General features: G+C 45.6%; 1 protein-coding gene across 1 annotated transcript in view; it reads left to right on the forward strand.

Moving 5' to 3' along the window:
* Positions 1 to 19,958, forward strand: part of DLG4 (discs large MAGUK scaffold protein 4) — a 40,624-nt gene that overhangs the window by 14,126 nt on the left and 6,540 nt on the right. Inside the window, exons 11-16 of the mRNA XM_044274190.1 lie at positions 2,116 to 2,152; positions 2,761 to 2,788; positions 4,309 to 4,356; positions 4,445 to 4,546; positions 18,460 to 18,632; positions 18,725 to 18,834. Coding sequence (XP_044130125.1) covers positions 2,116 to 2,152; positions 2,761 to 2,788; positions 4,309 to 4,356; positions 4,445 to 4,546; positions 18,460 to 18,632; positions 18,725 to 18,834 — 498 coding nt within the window. The remainder of the gene's footprint in view (positions 1 to 2,115; positions 2,153 to 2,760; positions 2,789 to 4,308; positions 4,357 to 4,444; positions 4,547 to 18,459; positions 18,633 to 18,724; positions 18,835 to 19,958) is intronic.

Consider the following 19,958-nt stretch of genomic DNA (forward strand, 5'->3'; position numbering starts at 1 on the left):
ATACACACCCTATTATATACACCTGATACCAGTATACACACCTGATTATATACACCTGATACCAGTATACACACCTGATACCAGTATACACACCTGATTATATACACCTGATACCAGTATACACACCTGATACCAGTATACACACCTGATTATATACACCTGATACCAGTATACACACCCGATACCAGTATACACACCTGATTATATACACCTGATACCAGTATACACACCTGATTATATACACCTGATACCAGTATACACACCCTATTATATACACCTGATACCAGTATACACACCTGATTATATACACCTGATACCAGTATACACACCTGATACCAGTATACACACCTGATTATACACACCTGATACCAGTATACACACCTGATTATATACACCTGATACCAGTATACACACCTGATTATATACACCTGATACCAGTATACACACCCTATTATATACACCTGATACCAGTATACACACCTGATTATATACACCTGATACCAGTATATACACCTGATACCAGTATACACACCTGATTATATACACCTGAAACCAGTATACACACCTGATTATATACACCTGATACCAGTATATACACCTGATACCAGTATACACACCTGATACCAGTATACACACCTGATTATATACACCTGATACCAGTATACAAAACTGATTATATACACCTGATACCAGTATACACACCCTATTATATACACCTGATACCAGTATACACACCCTATTATATACACCTGATATTTACACACCCTATTATATACACCTGATACCAGTATACACACCTGATTATATACACCTGATACCAGTATACACACCTGATTATATACACCTGATACCAGTATACACACCTGATTATATACACCTGATACCAGTATACACACCTGATACCAGTATACACACCTGATACCAGTATACACACCTGATTATATACACCTGATACCAGTATACACACCTGATTATATACACCTGATACCAGTATACACACCTGATACCAGTATACACACCTGATACCAGTATACACACCTGATTATATACACCTGATACTAGTATACACACCTGATACCAGTATACACACCTGATACCAGTATACACACCTGATTATATACACCTGATACCAGTATACACACCTGATTATATACACCTGATACCAGTATACACAACTGATTATATACACCTGATACCAGTATACACATCTGATTATATACACCTGATACCAGTATACACACCTGATTATATACACCTGAAACCAGTATACACACCTGATACCAGTATACACACCTGATTATATACACCTGATATACCAGTATACACACCTGATTATATACACCTGATACCAGTGTACACACCTGATACCAGTATACACACCTGATTATATACACCTAATACCAGTATACACCTGATTATATACACCTTATACCAGTATACACACCTGATTATATACACCTGATACCAGTATACACACCTGATTATATACACCTGATACCAGTATACACACCTGATTATATACACCTGATAACAGTATACACACCTGATTATATACACCTGATACCAGTATACACACCTGATACCAGTATACACACCTAATTATATACACCTGATACCAGTATACACACCTGATTATATACACCTGATACCAGTATACACACCTGATTATATACACCTGATACCAGTATACACACCTGATTATATACACCTGATACCAGTATACACACCTGATTATATACACCTGATACCAGTATACACACCTGATACCAGTATACACACCTGATTATATACACCTGATACCAGTATACACACCTGATTATATACACCTGATACCAGTATACACACCTGATTATATACACCTGATACCAGTATACACACCTGATTATATACACCTGATACCAGTATACACACCTGATTATATACACCTGATACCAGTATACACACCTGATTATATACACCTGATAACAGTATACACACCTGATTATATACACCTGATACCAGTATACACACCCGATTATATATACTGGATACCAGGCCCCGTGTCACGCTCCTCCAGTGGCACCGTAATGGCCACGTCCCTCTTACTGGACTGACGTGGTTCCTTTCTCTTCACAGGGTGGAGAGACGAGAATGGTCTCGGTTAAAGGTAAAGGTCGACTGTGTTGTGTCTAAGAAGTGCATTCAGTGACATGTCATCAGTGTTTGGATGATGGGTGTTGTAGTCTCCACTTGTGCTAGTACCTGGTTCCTCAGCCGCCATTTTACTTTGGCCGCTGCTTTAATCTTGTACAACGCTTCCCCATTGTTTACTGGGATTATCACACAAATACCAGTATGTTGTCAGGCTTCATTCGCACATCCGTGAGATACCGGACTGGCGCACGGTGTGATTGGTTGCTATGCCGCTGTACAATAATACACTGGTGTGATCTATACTATTACTGTACTGCGGCGGAGGCACAAAGCGCATGCGTCATGGCAACCAATCACGCCGTGCGCTCCTGCACTAAGGAGGAGGCCAGTCCGGTACCTCACGGCCCTCCATAGAAGCTGAGCCTGAGGAGATGGCCCCTTAACAGTACCAGCTCTGTATGGACTACAACTCCTGCTCTCCGTCTGCATTCCCTGAAGATCCAATGTATTGTCCACATGTGGCTATAGTGGTTATAGCGTCCGTCCGTCTTTACAATGTGCGCGACATCACCGAGAGCGGCTCTTACTACAATGTCTGTCTTTTCACTTCTCTCCTCCGCTGCGCAGGACCGAAGCAGCACTACTGGCTCTCAGAGTATGTATCTCACTGCCATGTACAACCACCCTCAACATGTAGTCCTCACCAACATCCTTCCCTGAAGAACTGCCACCAATGCAGCCCTACACTACTCCTCCATCGTGTCCTGTACCGTCCTCACACACACTCCTCCACACTAGTGTTGATCGAGCATCGGAGCACAATGGAAGTCGATGGGAGAACCCCAGACGCCCCCTGCTCTGAAGAGGGGAGGTTGTCAGGACTCCATATATAGCTATGTGGAGTCAGTGCTTGAGGACTCCCAGTCTAATTTAGCCTGTATTTCAGAAAAGTTTCTGCCGGGATTCGAACTCATGAACTTCTGTATTAGAAGCAAGAAGGCACTTAACCACTCAGCTATAATAGCTGCATAGCCAGTTACTTCTACTGTACTGTACTTCTACTGAGTACTGAGACCTATACACTAGGAGTCTCTTTTTTTTTTTTTGTGGGTTGTATAGTGTAGTGGTTAAAGTTCTGGGCTGTGATGCAGAAGCTGAGAATTCATATGATGTTACAAACCTTTTCAGAAATAGAGGCTAAACTTAATTTAAATATATATATGTTTTTAGCCATAATATATTTACACATATTATTAAATATTTAGAACATATTATATATTATAATATATATCAGAAGTACCGTATTATTTTTTTTATATATATATATATATATATATGTATATATATAAATCCAGAAAATTGCTCACACTTGATTTGTATTTGTGCTTGAGAAAGGCTCAGTATTGGAGCCGAAACGTTGTACCGCAAGGTTGATTAAAACCACTTTTACCTTTTCAAGACCGGAGTGCCGTCCTTTTTCTGGATTCATTGATTGGGGTAAGGAGTCGATTCCCCTGGAACGTGCACCCTATTTTTCCTGTATAGCAGTCAGTGCCGCCATTTTTCATATCTATATATATATATATTTATTTTTTTTGTAATTCCACATTTATTTTGGGCCATACATTTTTTACAATTACTAAAATAAATATAAAATATATAAATCTAATTTAACCTCTATTTCTCCTTTTGTGACAGGATTTGACCTCTCAGCTTCTGCAGCACAGCCCAGAACTATAACCACTACACTGTACAGCTGCATAGCCAGTACTGTATCTGTCTCATTGTATTATCAGTAACTGGCTATGCAGCTCTTATAGCTGAGTGGTTAAGTGCTTTCTTGCCTCTAATGCAGAAGGTGGTGAGTTTGAATCCCGGCATACACTTTTCTGAAATACGGGATAAATGAGAGGTAAATGCACTGGTGTGGACATAGCTATACATGGAGTCAGAGCCCGGACTCACACTGAGGCATTCCCTCTTCTTCTGCATAGAAATACGGGCTAAATTAGATGTAAATACACAGACTTGAGCACACGCGGTGTTCGGCCGAGCATGCTCGCTCAACACTACTCTACACTACACCTCCATCCTGTTACAGACCTCGACACTATTCAGCTCTGCTAATCCTGCGCACTGCTGCCTGGTGCTGACCTTGCTCTCTTGTCTCTGTAGGCCGGGAGGACATTGTGCTCAGTTATGAGATGGTTGTCCACATGGAAGGTTGGTGACTTTCCATCACTTTGCCCCCCCCCCCCCCATCTATTATATTCTGTTATAATTGACAGTCTTCTTCCTGCTTCATCTGCAGTGCACTACGCCCGTCCCATCATCATTCTGGGACCTGGGAAGGATAGGGTTAATGACGACCTTCTGTCTGAGTTTCCTGATAAGTTTGGCTCCTGCGTTCCTCGTGAGTATCTGAATGTCATCTGGGGCAGTGTGCTATACAGGACCTGTGACTGTGGGGCCACGCCCGCTACCGTGAACCATACAGGGCAGTGTGCTATACAGGACATGTGACTGTGGGGCCACACCCCCTACCATGAACCATACAGGGCAGTGTGCTATACAGGACCTGTGACTGTGGGGCCACGCCCCCTACCATGAACCATACAGGGCAGTGTGCTATACATGATATCTGACTGATTGGCCACGCCCCCTACCATGAACTGTACAGGGCAGTGTGCTATACAGGACCTGTGACTGTGGGGCCACACCCCCTACCATGAACCATACAGGGCAGTGTGCTATACAGGACCTGTGACTGTGGGGCCACACCCCCTACCATGAACCATACAGGGCAGTGTGCTATACAGGACATGTGACTGTGGGGCCACACCCCCTACCATGAACCGTACAGGGCAGTGTGCTATACAGGACATGTGACTGTGGGGCCACACCCCCTACCGTGAACCATATAGGGCAGTGTGCTATACAGGACATGTGACTGTGGGGCCACGCCTCCTACCATGAACCATACAGGGCAGTGTGCTATACATGATATCTGACTGATTGGCCACGCCCCCTACCATGAACCGTACAGGGCAGTGTGCTATACAGGACATGTAACTGTGGGGCCACACCCCCTACCATGAACCATACAGGGCAGTGTGCTATACAGGACATGTGACTGTGGGGCCACACCCCCTACCATGAACCGTACAGGGCAGTGTGCTATACAGGACATGTGACTGTGGGGCCACACCCCCTACCATGAACCATACAGGGCAGTGTGCTATACAGGACATGTGACTGTGGGGCCACACCCCCTACCATGAACCGTACAGGGCAGTGTGCTATACAGGACATGTGACTGTGGGGCCACACCCCTACCATGAACCGTACAGTGCAGTGTGCTATACATGATATGTGACTGTGGGGCCACGCCCCCTACCATGAACCGTACAGGGCAGTATGCTATACATGATATGTGACTGTGGGGCCACGCCCCCTACCATGAACCGTACAGGGCAGTGTGCTATACAGGACATGTGACTGTGGGGCCACGCCCCCTACCGTGAACCATACAGGGCAATGTGCTATACAGGACCTGTGACTGTGGGGCCACGCCCCCTACCATGAACCATACAGGTCAGTGTGCTATACAGGACATGTGACTGTAGGGCCACGCCCCTTACCATGAACCGTACAGGGCAGTGTGCTATACAGGACATGTGACTGTGGGGCCACACCCCCTACCATGAACCGTACAGGGCAGTGTGCTATACATGATATGTGACTGTGGGGCCACGCCCGCTACCGTAAACCGTACAGGGCAGTGTGCTATACATGATATGTGACTGTGGGGCCACGCCCCTTACCATGAACCTTACAGGGCAGTGTGCTATACATGATATGTGACTGTGGGGCCACGCCCCTTACCATGAACCATACAGGGCAGTGTGCTATACATAATATCTGACTGAGTGGCCACGCCCCCTACCATGAACCGTACAGGGCAGTGTACTATACAGGACATGTGACTGTGGGGCCACACCCCCTACCATGAACCATACAGGGCAGTGTGCTATACATAATATCTGACTGAGTGGCCACGCCCCCTACCATGAACCGTACAGGGCAGTGTACTATACAGGACATGTGACTGTGGGGCCACACCCCCTACCATGAACCGTACAGGGCAGTGTACTATACAGGACATGTGACTGTGGGGCCACACCCCCTACCATGAACCGTACAGGGCAGTGTGCTATACATGATATGTGACTGTGGGGCCACGCCCCCTACTGTGAACCGTACAGGGCAGTGTGCTATACATGATATGTGACTGTGGGGCCACGCCCGCTACCGTGAACCGTACAGGGCAGTGTGCTATACATGATATCTGACTGTGGGGCCACGCCCGCTACCGTGAACCGTACAGGGCAGTGTGCTATAAATGATATCTGACTGTGGGGCCACGCCCCTTACCATGAACCTTACAGGGCAGTGTGCTATACAGGACATGTGACTGTGGGGCCACACCCCCTACCATGAACCGTACAGGGCAGTGTGCTATACATGATATGTGACTGTGGGGCCACGCCCGCTACCCTGAACCGTACAGGGCAGTATGCTATACATGATATCTGACTGTGGGGCCACGCCCGCTACCGTGAACCGTACAGGGCAGTGTGCTATACATGATATCTGACTGTGGGGCCACGCCCGCTACCCTGAACCGTACAGGGCAGTGTGCTATACATGATATCTGACTGTGGGGCCACGCCCGCTACCGTGAACCGTACAGGGCAGTGTGCTATACAGGACATGTGACTGTGGGGCCACACCCCCTACCTGTAGTCCTGGGGAAGTATAATAGAGCGCTGTAGTCCTGGGGAAGTGTAATAGAGCGCTGTAGTCCTGGGAAGTTTAATAGAGCGCTGTAGTCCTGGGGAAGTGTAATAGAGCGCTGTAGTCCTGGGGAAGTATAATAGAGCGCTGTAGTCCTGGGGAAGTATAATAGAGCGCTGTAGTCCTGGGGAAGTATAATAGAGCGCTGTAGTCCTGGGGAAGTGTAATAGAGCGCTGTAGTCCTGGGAAGTTTAATAGAGCGCTGTAGTCCTGGGGAAGTGTAATAGAGCGCTGTAGTCCTGGGAAGTATAATAGAGCGCTGTAGTCCTGGGGAAGTATAATAGAGCGCTGTAATCCTGGGAAGTATAATAGAGCGCTGTAGTCCTGGGGAAGTGTAATAGAGCGCTGTAGTCCTGGGAAGTATAATAGAGCGCTGTAGTCCTGGGGAAGTATAATAGAGCGCTGTAGTCCTGGGAAGTATAATAGAGCGCTGTAGTCCTGGGAAGTATAATAGAGCGCTGTAGTCCTGGGGAAGTGTAATAGAGCGCTGTAGTCCTGGGAAGTTTAATAGAGCGCTGTAGTCCTGGGGAAGTGTAATAGAGCGCTGTAGTCCTGGGAAGTATAATAGAGCGCTGTAGTCCTGGGGAAGTGTAATAGAGCGCTGTAGTCCTGGGAAGTATAATAGAGCGCTGTAGTCCTGGGGAAGTATAATAGAGCGCTGTAGTCCTGGGGGAAGTATAATAGAGCGCTGTAGTCCTGGGAAGTATAATAGAGCGCTGTAGTCCTGGGAAGTATAATAGAGCGCTGTAGTCCTGGGAAGTATAATAGAGCGCTGTAGTCCTGGGGAAGTATAATAGAGCGCTGTAGTCCTGGGGAAGTTTAATAGAGCGCTGTAGTCCTGGGGAAGTATAATTGAGCGCTGTAGTCCTGGGGAAGGTTAATAGAGCGCTGTAGTCCTAGAGAAGTATAATAGAGCGCTGTAGTCCTGGGGAAGTATAATAGAGCGCTGTAGTCCTGGGGAAGTATAATAGAGCGCTGTAGTCCTTGGGAAGTGTAATAGAGCGCTGTAGTCCTGGGGAAGTATAATAGAGCGCTGTAGTCCTGGGGAAGTATAATAGAGCGCTGTAGTCCTGGGAAGTATAATAGAGCGCTGTAGTCCTAGAGAAGTATAATAGAGCGCTGTAGTCCTGGGGAAGTATAATAGAGCGCTGTAGTCCTGGGGAAGTATAATAGAGCGCTGTAGTCCTTGGGAAGTGTAATAGAGCGCTGTAGTCCTGGGGAAGTATAATAGAGCGCTGTAGTCCTGGGGAAGTATAATAGAGCGCTGTAGTCCTGGGGAAGTATAATAGAGCGCTGTAGTCCTGGGGAAGTATAATAGAGCGCTGTAGTCCTGGGTAAGTATAATAGAGCGCTGTAGTCCTGGGGAAGTATAATAGAGCGCTGTAATCCTGGGAAGTATAATAGAGCGCTGTAGTCCTGGGAAGTATAATAGAGCGCTGTAGTCCTGGGGAAGTTTAATAGAGCGCTGTAGTCCTGGGTAAGTATAATAGAGCGCTGTAGTCCTGGGGAAGGTTAATAGAGCGCTGTAGTCCTAGAGAAGTATAATAGAGCGCTGTAGTCCTGGGAAGTATAATAGAGCGCTGTAGTCCTGGGAAGTATAATAGAGCGCTGTAGTCCTGGGGAAGTATAATAGAGCGCTGTAGTCCTGGGGAAGTATAATAGAGCGCTGTAGTCCTGGGGAAGTATAATAGAGCGCTGTAGTCCTGGGGAAGTATAATAGAGCGCTGTAGTCCTGGGGAAGTATAATAGAGCGCTGTAGTCCTGGGGAAGTATAATTGAGCGCTGTAGTCCTGGGGAAGTATAATAGAGCGCTGTAGTCCTGGGGAAGTATAATAGAGCGCTGTAGTCCTGGGGAAGTATAATAGAGCGCTGTAGTCCTGGGGAAGTATAATAGAGCGCTGTAGTCCTGGGGAAGTATAATAGAGCGCTGTAGTCCTGGGAAGTATAATAGAGCGCTGTAGTCCTGGGAAGTATAATAGAGCGCTGTAGTCCTGGGAAGTATAATAGAGCGCTGTAGTCCACCCGCTGACTACACACAATCAGTATATGACGTGTACACTGCTCTGTAATATGGCAGGATTTATAGGAGCTCCACCCGCTGACTACACACAATCAGTATATGACGTGTACACTGCTCTGTAATATGGCAGGATTTATAGGAGCTCCACCTGCTGACTACACACAATCAGTATATGACGTGTACACTGCTCTGTAATATGGCAGGATTTATAGGAGCTCCACCCGCTGACTACACACAATCAGTATATGACGTGTACACTGCTCTGTAATATGGCAGGATTTATAGGAGCTCCACCCGCTGACTACACACAATCAGTATATGACGTGTACACAGCTCTGTAATATGGCAGGATTTATAGGAGCTCCACCTGCTGACTACACACAATCAGTATATGACGTGTACACTGCTCTGTAATATGGCAGGATTTATAGCAGCTCCACCCGCTGACTACACACAATCAGTATATGACGTGTACACATGCTCTGTAATATGGCAGGATTTATAGGAGCTCCACCCGCTGACTACACACAATCAGTATATGACGTGTACACTGCATCTGTAATATGGCAGGATTTATAGGAGCTCCACCCGCTGACTACACACATCAGTATATGACGTGTACACTGCTCTGTAATATGGCAGGATTTATAGGAGCTCCACCTGCTGACTACACACAATCAGTATATGACGTGTACACTGGCTACTGTAATATGGCAGGATTTATAGGAGCTCCACCCGCTGACTACACACAATCAGTATATGACGTTGTACACTGCTCTGTAATATGGCAGGATTTATAGGAGCTCCACCCTGCTGACTACACACAATCAGTATATGACGTGTACACTGCTCTGTAATATGGCAGGATTTATAGGAGCTCCACCCGCTGACTACACACAATCAGTAATATGACGTGTACACAGCTCTGTAATATGGCAGGATTTATAGAGCTCCACCCGCGGACTACACACAATCAGTATATGACGTGTACACTGCTCTGTAATATGGCAGGATTATAGGAGCTCCACCCGCTGACTACACACAATCAGTATATGACGTGTACACTGCTCTGTAATATGGCAGGATTTATAGGAGCTCCACCCGCTGACTACACACAATCAGTATATGACGTGTACACTGCTCTGTAATATGGCAGGATTTATAGGAGCTCCACCCGCTGACTACACACAATCAGTATATGACGTGTACACTGCTCTGTAATATGGCAGGATTTATAGGAGCTCCACCCGCTGACTACACACAATCAGTATATGACGTGTACACTGCACTGTAATATGGCAGGATTTATAGGAGCTCCACCCGCTGACTACACACAATCAGTATATGACGTGTACACTGCTCTGTAATATGGCAGGATTTATAGGAGCTCCACCCGCTGACTACACACAATCAGTATATGACGTGTACACTGCTCTGTAATATGGCAGGATTTATAGGAGCTCCACCCTGCTGACTACACACAATCAGTATATGACGTGTACACTGCTCTGTAATATGGCAGGATTTATAGGAGCTCCACCCGCTGACTACACACAATCAGTATATGACGTGTACACTGCTCTGTAATATGGCAGGATTTATAGGAGCTCCACCCGCTGACTACACACAATCAGTATATGACGTGTACACTGCTCTGTAATATGGCAGGATTTATAGGAGCTCCACCCGCTGACTACACACAATCAGTATATGACGTGTACACAGCTCTGTAATATGGCAGGATTTATAGGAGCTCCACCCGCTGACTACACACAATCAGTATATGACGTGTACACTGCTCTGTAATATGGCAGGATTTATAGGAGCTCCACCCGCTGACTACACACAATCAGTATATGACGTGTACACTGCTCTGTAATATGGCAGGATTTATAGGAGCTCCACCCGCTGACTACACACAATCAGTATATGACGTGTACACTGCTCTGTAATATGGCAGGATTTATAGGAGCTCCACCCGCTGACTACACACAATCAGTATATGACGTGTACACTGCTCTGTAATATGGACAGGATTTATAGGAGCTCCACCCGCTGACTACACACAATCAGTATATGACGTGTACACTGCTCTGTAATATGGCAGGATTTATAGGAGCTCCACCCGCTGACTACACACAATCAGTATATGACGTGTACACTGCTCTGTAATATGGCAGGATTTATAGGAGCTCCACCCGCTGACTACACACAATCAGTATATGACGTGTACACTGCTCTGTAATATGGCAGGATTTATAGGAGCTCCACCCGCTGACTACACACAATCAGTATATGACGTGTACACTGCTCTGTAATATGGCAGGATTTATAGGAGCTCCACCCGCTGACTACACACAATCAGTATATGACGTGTACACTGCTCTGTAATATGGCAGGATTTATAGGAGCTCCACCCGCTGACTACACACAATCAGTATATGACGTGTACACTGCTCTGTAATATGGCAGGATTTATAGGAGCTCCACCCGCTGACTACACACAATCAGTATATGACGTGTACACTGCTCTGTAATATGGCAGGATTTATAGGAGCTCCACCCTGCTGACTACACACAATCAGTATATGACGTGTACACTGCTCTGTAATATGGCAGGATTTATAGGAGCTCCACCCGCTGACTACACACAATCAGTATATGACGTGTACACTGCTCTGTAATATGGCAGGATTTATAGGAGCTCCACCCGCTGACTACACACAATCAGTATATGACGTGTACACATGCTCTGTAATATGGCAGGATTTATAGGAGCTCCACCCGCTGACTACACACAATCAGTATATGACGTGTACACTGCTCTGTAATATGGCAGGATTTATAGGAGCTCCACCCGCTGACTACACACAATCAGTATATGACGTGTACACTGCTCTGTAATATGGCAGGATTTATAGGAGCTCCACCCGCTGACTACACACAATCAGTATATGACGTGTACACTGCTCTGTAATATGGCAGGATTTATAGGAGCTCCACCCGCTGACTACACACAATCAGTATATGACGTGTACACTGCTCTGTAATATGGCAGGATTTATAGGAGCTCCACCCGCTGACTACACACAATCAGTATATGACGTGTACACTGCTCTGTAATATGGCAGGATTTATAGGAGCTCCACCCGCTGACTACACACAATCAGTATATGACGTGTACACTGCTCTGTAATATGGCAGGATTTATAGGAGCTCCACCCGCTGACTACACACAATCAGTATATGACGTGTACACTGCTCTGTAATATGGCAGGATTTATAGGAGCTCCACCCGCTGACTACACACAATCAGTATATGACGTGTACACAGCTCTGTAATATGGCAGGATTTATAGGAGCTCCACCCGCTGACTACACACAATCAGTATATGACGTGTACACTGCTCTGTAATATGGCAGGATTTATAGGAGCTCCACCCGCTGACTACACACAATCAGTATATGACGTGTACACTGCTCTGTAATATGGCAGGATTTATAGGAGCTCCACCCGCTGACTACACACAATCAGTATATGACGTGTACACTGCTCTGTAATATGGCAGGATTTATAGGAGCTCCACCCGCTGACTACACACAATCAGTATATGACGTGTACACTGCTCTGTAATATGGCAGGATTTATAGGAGCTCCACCCGCTGACTACACACAATCAGTATATGACGTGTACACTGCTCTGTAATATGGCAGGATTTATAGGAGCTCCACCCGCTGACTACACACAATCAGTATATGACGTGTACACTGCTCTGTAATATGGCAGGATTTATAGGAGCTCCACCCGCTGACTACACACAATCAGTATATGACGTGTACACTGCTCTGTAATATGGCAGGATTTATAGGAGCTCCACCCGCTGACTACACACAATCAGTATATGACGTGTACACTGCACTGTAATATGGCAGGATTTATAGGAGCTCCACCCGCTGACTACACACAATCAGTATATGACGTGTACACTGCTCTGTAATATGGCAGGATTTATAGGAGCTCCACCCGCTGACTACACACAATCAGTATATGACGTGTACACTGCTCTGTAATATGGCAGGATTTATAGGAGCTCCACCCGCTGACTACACACAATCAGTATATGACGTGTACACTGCTCTGTAATATGGCAGGATTTATAGGAGCTCCACCCGCTGACTACACACAATCAGTATATGACGTGTACACTGCTCTGTAATATGGCAGGATTTATAGGAGCTCCACCCGCTGACTACACACAATCAGTATATGACGTGTACACTGCTCTGTAATATGGCAGGATTTATAGGAGCTCCACCCGCTGACTACACACAATCAGTATATGACGTGTACACTGCTCTGTAATATGGCAGGATTTATAGGAGCTCCACCCGCTGACTACACACAATCAGTATATGACGTGTACACTGCTCTGTAATATGGCAGGATTTATAGGAGCTCCACCCGCTGACTACACACAATCAGTATATGACGTGTACACTGCTCTGTAATATGGCAGGATTTATAGGAGCTCCACCCGCTGACTACACACAATCAGTATATGACGTGTACACTGCTCTGTAATATGGCAGGATTTATAGGAGCTCCACCCGCTGACTACACACAATCAGTATATGACGTGTACACTGCTCTGTAATATGGCAGGATTTATAGGAGCTCCACCCGCTGACTACACACAATCAGTATATGACGTGTACACATGCTCTGTAATATGGCAGGATTTATAGGAGCTCCACCCGCTGACTACACACAATCAGTATATGACGTGTACACAGCTCTGTAATATGGCAGGATTTATAGGAGCTCCACCCGCTGACTACACACAATCAGTATATGACGTGTACACTGCTCTGTAATATGGCAGGATTATAGGAGCTCCACCCGCTGACTACACACAATCAGTATATGACGTGTACACTGCTCTGTAATATGGCAGGATTTATAGGAGCTCCACCCGCTGACTACACACAATCAGTATATGACGTGTACACTGCTCTGTAATATGGCAGGATTTATAGGAGCTCCACCCGCTGACTACACACAATCAGTATATGACGTGTACACTGCTACTGTAATATGGCAGGATTTATAGGAGCTCCACCCGCTGACTACACACAATCAGTATATGACGTGTACACTGCTCTGTAATATGGCAGGATTTATAGGAGCTCCACCCGCTGACTACACACAATCAGTATATGACGTGTACACTGCTCTGTAATATGGCAGGATTTATAGGAGCTCCACCCGCTGACTACACACAATCAGTATATGACGTGTACACTGCTCTGTAATATGGCAGGATTTATAGGAGCTCCACCCGCTGACTACACACAATCAGTATATGACGTGTACACTGCTCTGTAATATGGCAGGATTTATAGGAGCTCCACCCGCTGACTACACACAATCAGTATATGACGTGTACACTGCTCTGTAATATGACAGGATTTATAGGAGCTCCACCCGCTGACTACACACAATCAGTATATGACGTGTACACTGCTCTGTAATATGGCAGGATTTATAGGAGCTCCACCCGCTGACTACACACAATCAGTATATGACGTGTACACTGCTCTGTAATATGGCAGGATTTATAGGAGCTCCACCCGCTGACTACACACAATCAGTATATGACGTGTACACTGCTCTGTAATATGGCAGGATTTATAGGAGCTCCACCCGCTGACTACACACAATCAGTATATGACGTGTACACTGCTCTGTAATATGGCAGGATTTATAGGAGCTCCACCCGCTGACTACACACAATCAGTATATGACGTGTACACTGCTCTGTAATATGGCAGGATTTATAGGAGCTCCACCCGCTGACTACACACAATCAGTATATGACGTGTACACTGCTCTGTAATATGGCAGGATTTATAGGAGCTCCACCCGCTGACTACACACAATCAGTATATGACGTGTACACTGCTCTGTAATATGGCAGGATTTATAGGAGCTCCACCCGCTGACTACACACAATCAGTATATGACGTGTACACTGCTCTGTAATATGGCAGGATTTATAGGAGCTCCACCCGCTGACTACACACAATCAGTATATGACGTGTACACTGCATCTGTAATATGGCAGGATTTATAGGAGCTCCACCCGCTGACTACACACAATCAGTATATGACGTGTACACTGCTCTGTAATATGGCAGGATTTATAGGAGCTCCACCTGCTGACTACACACAATCAGTATATGACGTGTACACTGCTCTGTAATATGGCAGGATTTATAGGAGCTCCACCCGCTGACTACACACAATCAGTATATGACGTGTACACTGCTCTGTAATATGGCAGGATTTATAGGAGCTCCACCCGCTGACTACACACAATCAGTATATGACGTGTACACTGCTCTGTAATATGGCAGGATTTATAGGAGCTCCACCCGCTGACTACACACAATCAGTATATGACGTGTACACTGCTCTGTAATATGGCAGGATTTATAGGAGCTCCACCCGCTGACTACACACAATCAGTATATGACGTGTACACTGCTCTGTAATATGGCAGGATTTATAGGAGCTCCACCCGCTGACTACACACAATCAGTATATGACGTGTACACTGCTCTGTAATATGGCAGGATTTATAGGAGCTCCACCTGCTGACTACACACAATCAGTATATGACGTGTACACTGCACTGTAATATGGCAGGATTTATAGGAGCTCCACCCGCTGACTACACACAATCAGTATATGACGTGTACACTGCTCTGTAATATGGCAGGATTTATAGGAGCTCCACCTGCTGACTACACCACAATCAGTATATGACGTGTACACTGCACTGTAATATGGCAGGATTTATAGGAGCTCCACCCGCTGACTACACACAATCAGTATATGACGTGTACACTGCTCTGTAATATGGCAGGATTTATAGGAGCTCCACCCGCTGACTACACACAATCAGTATATGACGTGTACACTGCTCTGTAATATGACAGGATTTATAGGAGCTCCACCCGCTGACTACACACAATCAGTATATGACGTGTACACTGCTCTGTAATATGACAGGATTTATAGCAGCTCCACCCGCTGACTACACACAATCAGTATATGACGTGTACACTGCTCTGTAATATGGCAGGATTTATACTAGCTCTGCAATGAGCAGGACATGGGGTATGCTGACGCCACTCATGCAGTTGGCCAGGATATGGGTGGATAATAGTCTGTATTTGTTCATGACGCCAATTGCAGTGTGCGCAGGGTACTACCCCAGAGCCCTTCCGAGGTGTTATAACGCACGTCCCAGGTTAGGAATGCCAAATTGGCGTAATGGCCTATAATGTCTCTATAGGGTGGTGATAAGTGTGTCAACGGTGTCTCCTACTTGGGTACGGCTGGACTCCTGTCTCACTTGCAATAAATTTGAGTGTAGTGATGGTAGGAGTAATAGAGGAATTTTGCAGCAGAAATGATATCCATACCTTTAGGTGAAGTTCAAATGTTTCTTACTGAAGATAACGTGTATCCAAGCAGTATACAGCTTTGGTCTCTGGTCCCAGCAGGCTTTAGCAATCATTGACAGGAATAAATCTTCTGCACTTTAAATCTGGAGCTTGCGAAATAATTTGTCTGCTTCAGTTCTGTTGGCAGAATTTAATCTGCATTTTTCTGTACTTCTGCTGTGGGGAATGACTAGCTGAGGAGGAATGGCTTCTCCTAGGTCTCTGGACTTAACTCACAGACGGGTTCTCAGGGGATGCTTTCTTCCTGGAACTCTGGAGATTGTCTGCTTTCTTCTCATCCAGCTGAGGCTGCAGGTCTCTGACTGGGAATTTGATCAGGTCTCAGCCGAGACAAGATCCTTGCTGTCTTCCCTATGCAGGGGATCTCCTGAACGCTATCACACAGCCTTCCCCTAGCAGGGTGAGGCTACACTAACTCTAACTTCCTTCTCCACCCATGCTGCAGGATGTGGGAACAGTCCACACCTCCACAGAGGGGGAGCTAAGCTGGAATAATCAATTCCAGCCTAGATTCACTAAACTAGGACTTGGCCAATGCGTTGCTGTCACCTGCTGGTGCACCTGGAAAATTACAAGAAACAATAGTGTTTAACATGGTTTTAGATGCACATTTGCGAAGGACACAAGCAAATTACATCAGATGACAGTATAAAAGCTCTTAGAAGATAGTAGCAGGGTAGAGTCGTGTAGTAACACAACTCTGGGGTGTTACGACTCCACCCGCTGACTACCCACAATCAGTATATGACGTGTACACTGCACTGTAATATGGCAGGATTTATAGGTGCTTCACCCGCTGACTACTCACAATCCGTTCTTTGTATTGCTGTTCATGTGATCTTCGTGCTGTTGTGCTCATTGCCAGCTCTGGCTTCATCGCTTGTGATGACCTGAATGGATGGTGGATTTCAGATGTCGGATACAATCCTCCAGTAGATTGCGGTTCATACTCTGATGTCGCTGTGTTTCCGCTGTTGCACTGGTTGGTGAGATATTTGGTGCACTATCTGCGCTCCTCTCTGTATGAAGCTGGAAGTACAGAAGCTCCACAGATTTCTCTAAAATGGAAATGTGAAATGAAAACACTGAGGAAAGGAGGAGTCACCCTTCCAGCCCAAAGGAACTGAAGACGAGCGGGGTCACCCATTCAACCTAACAGAACTCAAAAAGAGAGGAGTCATCTATCTAGCCCAACAGAACTGGAGAAGAGAGGAGTCCCTCATCCAGCCCAACAGAAATAAAGAAGAGGGGAGTCACCCATCCAGCTCAACAGAACTGAAGAAGAGGGGAGTCACCCATCCAGCTCAACAGAACTGAAGAAGAGGGGAGTCACCTATCTAGTCCAACAGAGCTGGAGAAGAAAAGTCACCCATCCAGCTCAACAGAATTGAAGACTAGAGGGGTCATGCATCCAGCCTAACAGAACTCAAAAAGAGTCCCTATCTAGCTCAACAGAACAGAACAGGAGAAGAGAGTTTGTCACTGGCCAGGCATTGGAGACCATGCAGGAGTGGAGTTACGGGGGCCATTTACAAAAGACTGCTGTTTCTTACAGAAACTGACCTCTACAGCAGTTATAGTAAATGTGATGGGCGACAGTGGTCCTGCTCCTTCTGGCAAGTTCTAACCACTTAAAAAAAATAAAAAATAAAAGAGGAGCATAGCCGAGAATTGTAAAAAGTCACTGTTTGTGCTAATTTATTTTCACTGAAAATGTAGCGTCTTTTGCGCTCAGTAATTTGTGGGATGACGATTGTCCATGTCTTATGATGATGATGATGATGTCATAACTTATGAGGTCACTCTGGTCTGCTGAGGGTTACGTCTATACATAGATACAATGATGGTTATGTAACGTATGCAATTAGGTCACCCAAAGAGCAGCCCTCTTCACTGAGTGCATTTTACTCTGCAGATACGACGCGTCCTAAACGAGATTACGAGGTGGATGGAAGAGATTACCACTTTGTGTCATCTCGAGAAAAGATGGAAAAAGACATTCAAGGTCATAAATTTATTGAGGCTGGTCAATACAATGGACACCTGTATGGGACCAGTGTGCAGAGTGTCAGAGAGGTCGCTGAGCAGGTAATCACAGTGTTCTCCTTTCTGAAGTCTCCATTCATATATACAGTATGCTACTCCCGTCCTGACTGTAACCCCTGTTGATCTCTCCTCAGGGGAAGCATTGTATCCTAGACGTCTCGGCTAATGCTGTCCGACGTCTTCAGGCAGCTCAGCTTCAGCCCATTGCCATCTTTATACGTCCTAAGACACTGGAAAACATTCTGTAAGTTCTTACTTATAATAATGTCTATAGGGATGTCTCCAAGTGTCCATCTTCTCTTCACTGATGATGCTTTGTTTCCCACTTTTTCACAATGATCAACTTAATGTCTCTAGCTTCAAAAAGATCTGGTCCACCAGTGAGATTCTGGTGTGGAGATCTGGTCCGTGAGTGATGTTCTTTTGTTGAGATCTGTTCACTGGTGATGCTCTATTATGGTCTATAAGTGAGAGGCTAGTGTGGAGTTCTAGTCAGTTGGTGACATACAACTATAGAGATCTAGTCCAATGGTAAAGCTCTAGTATAGAGATTATGGACCATCAGTGAAGGGCTGGTACAGAGATATGATGCATTGTTGATGTTCTTGTGAGAGAATTTGGTTCATTGGTGAAGTTGTAGTGTGGCGATCTGGTCCATCAGTGATATGTCAGTGTAGAAATCTGATCCATCATTGATATAGAGTGTATAGATCGGGGTTCTTCTATGATGTTTTTGTGTAGAGATTTTGGTCCATTGGCAAGATTTTGGTATAGAGATCTAGGCCATCTGTCAGGTTCTAGTGTAGGATCTAGTCCATTGGAGAAGTTCTGGTTTAAAGATCTTGGTCCAATTCTGGAGTAGGTATCTTGGTCCATCGGTGAGATTCCAGTGCAGAGATCTAGTCCATCAGTGATGTTCTAGTGTACAGATCTTATTGCATTAATGGTGTTCTAGTATACTGTAGAGATCTTAGTCCATCAGTGACGTTCTGGTATGGAGATGTAGTCCGTTGGTGGGGGCTAGTATAGAGATCTGGTCTCTCGGTCAAGTTCTGGTGTAGAAATTTTGGTCCATTGGTGAAGTTCTGGTGTAAAGATTTGGTCCATGAGGGATGTAGTAGTGTAGAGATCTGATCTGTCATATCAGTAAGGTTCTAGTGTAGAACACTGGTCCATCGGTGATGTACTAGTGTGGAGATGTGGGTCCATTGGTAGTGATCTGATGTAGAGCACTATTCTATCAGTGAGGTTCTGCTGTAGATATCTATTCCATCTGTGAGGTTCTGGCATAGAGAACTAGTTGAAAAGTGAAGTTCTGGTATAGAGCTCTTAGTCCAATTGTAAAGTTCATCAGTGATGTTCTAGTGT

This window comes from Bufo gargarizans, unplaced genomic scaffold, assembly GCF_014858855.1.
Source record: "Bufo gargarizans isolate SCDJY-AF-19 unplaced genomic scaffold, ASM1485885v1 original_scaffold_1567_pilon, whole genome shotgun sequence".
In the NCBI taxonomy this organism is placed as follows: Eukaryota; Metazoa; Chordata; class Amphibia; order Anura; family Bufonidae; genus Bufo; species Bufo gargarizans.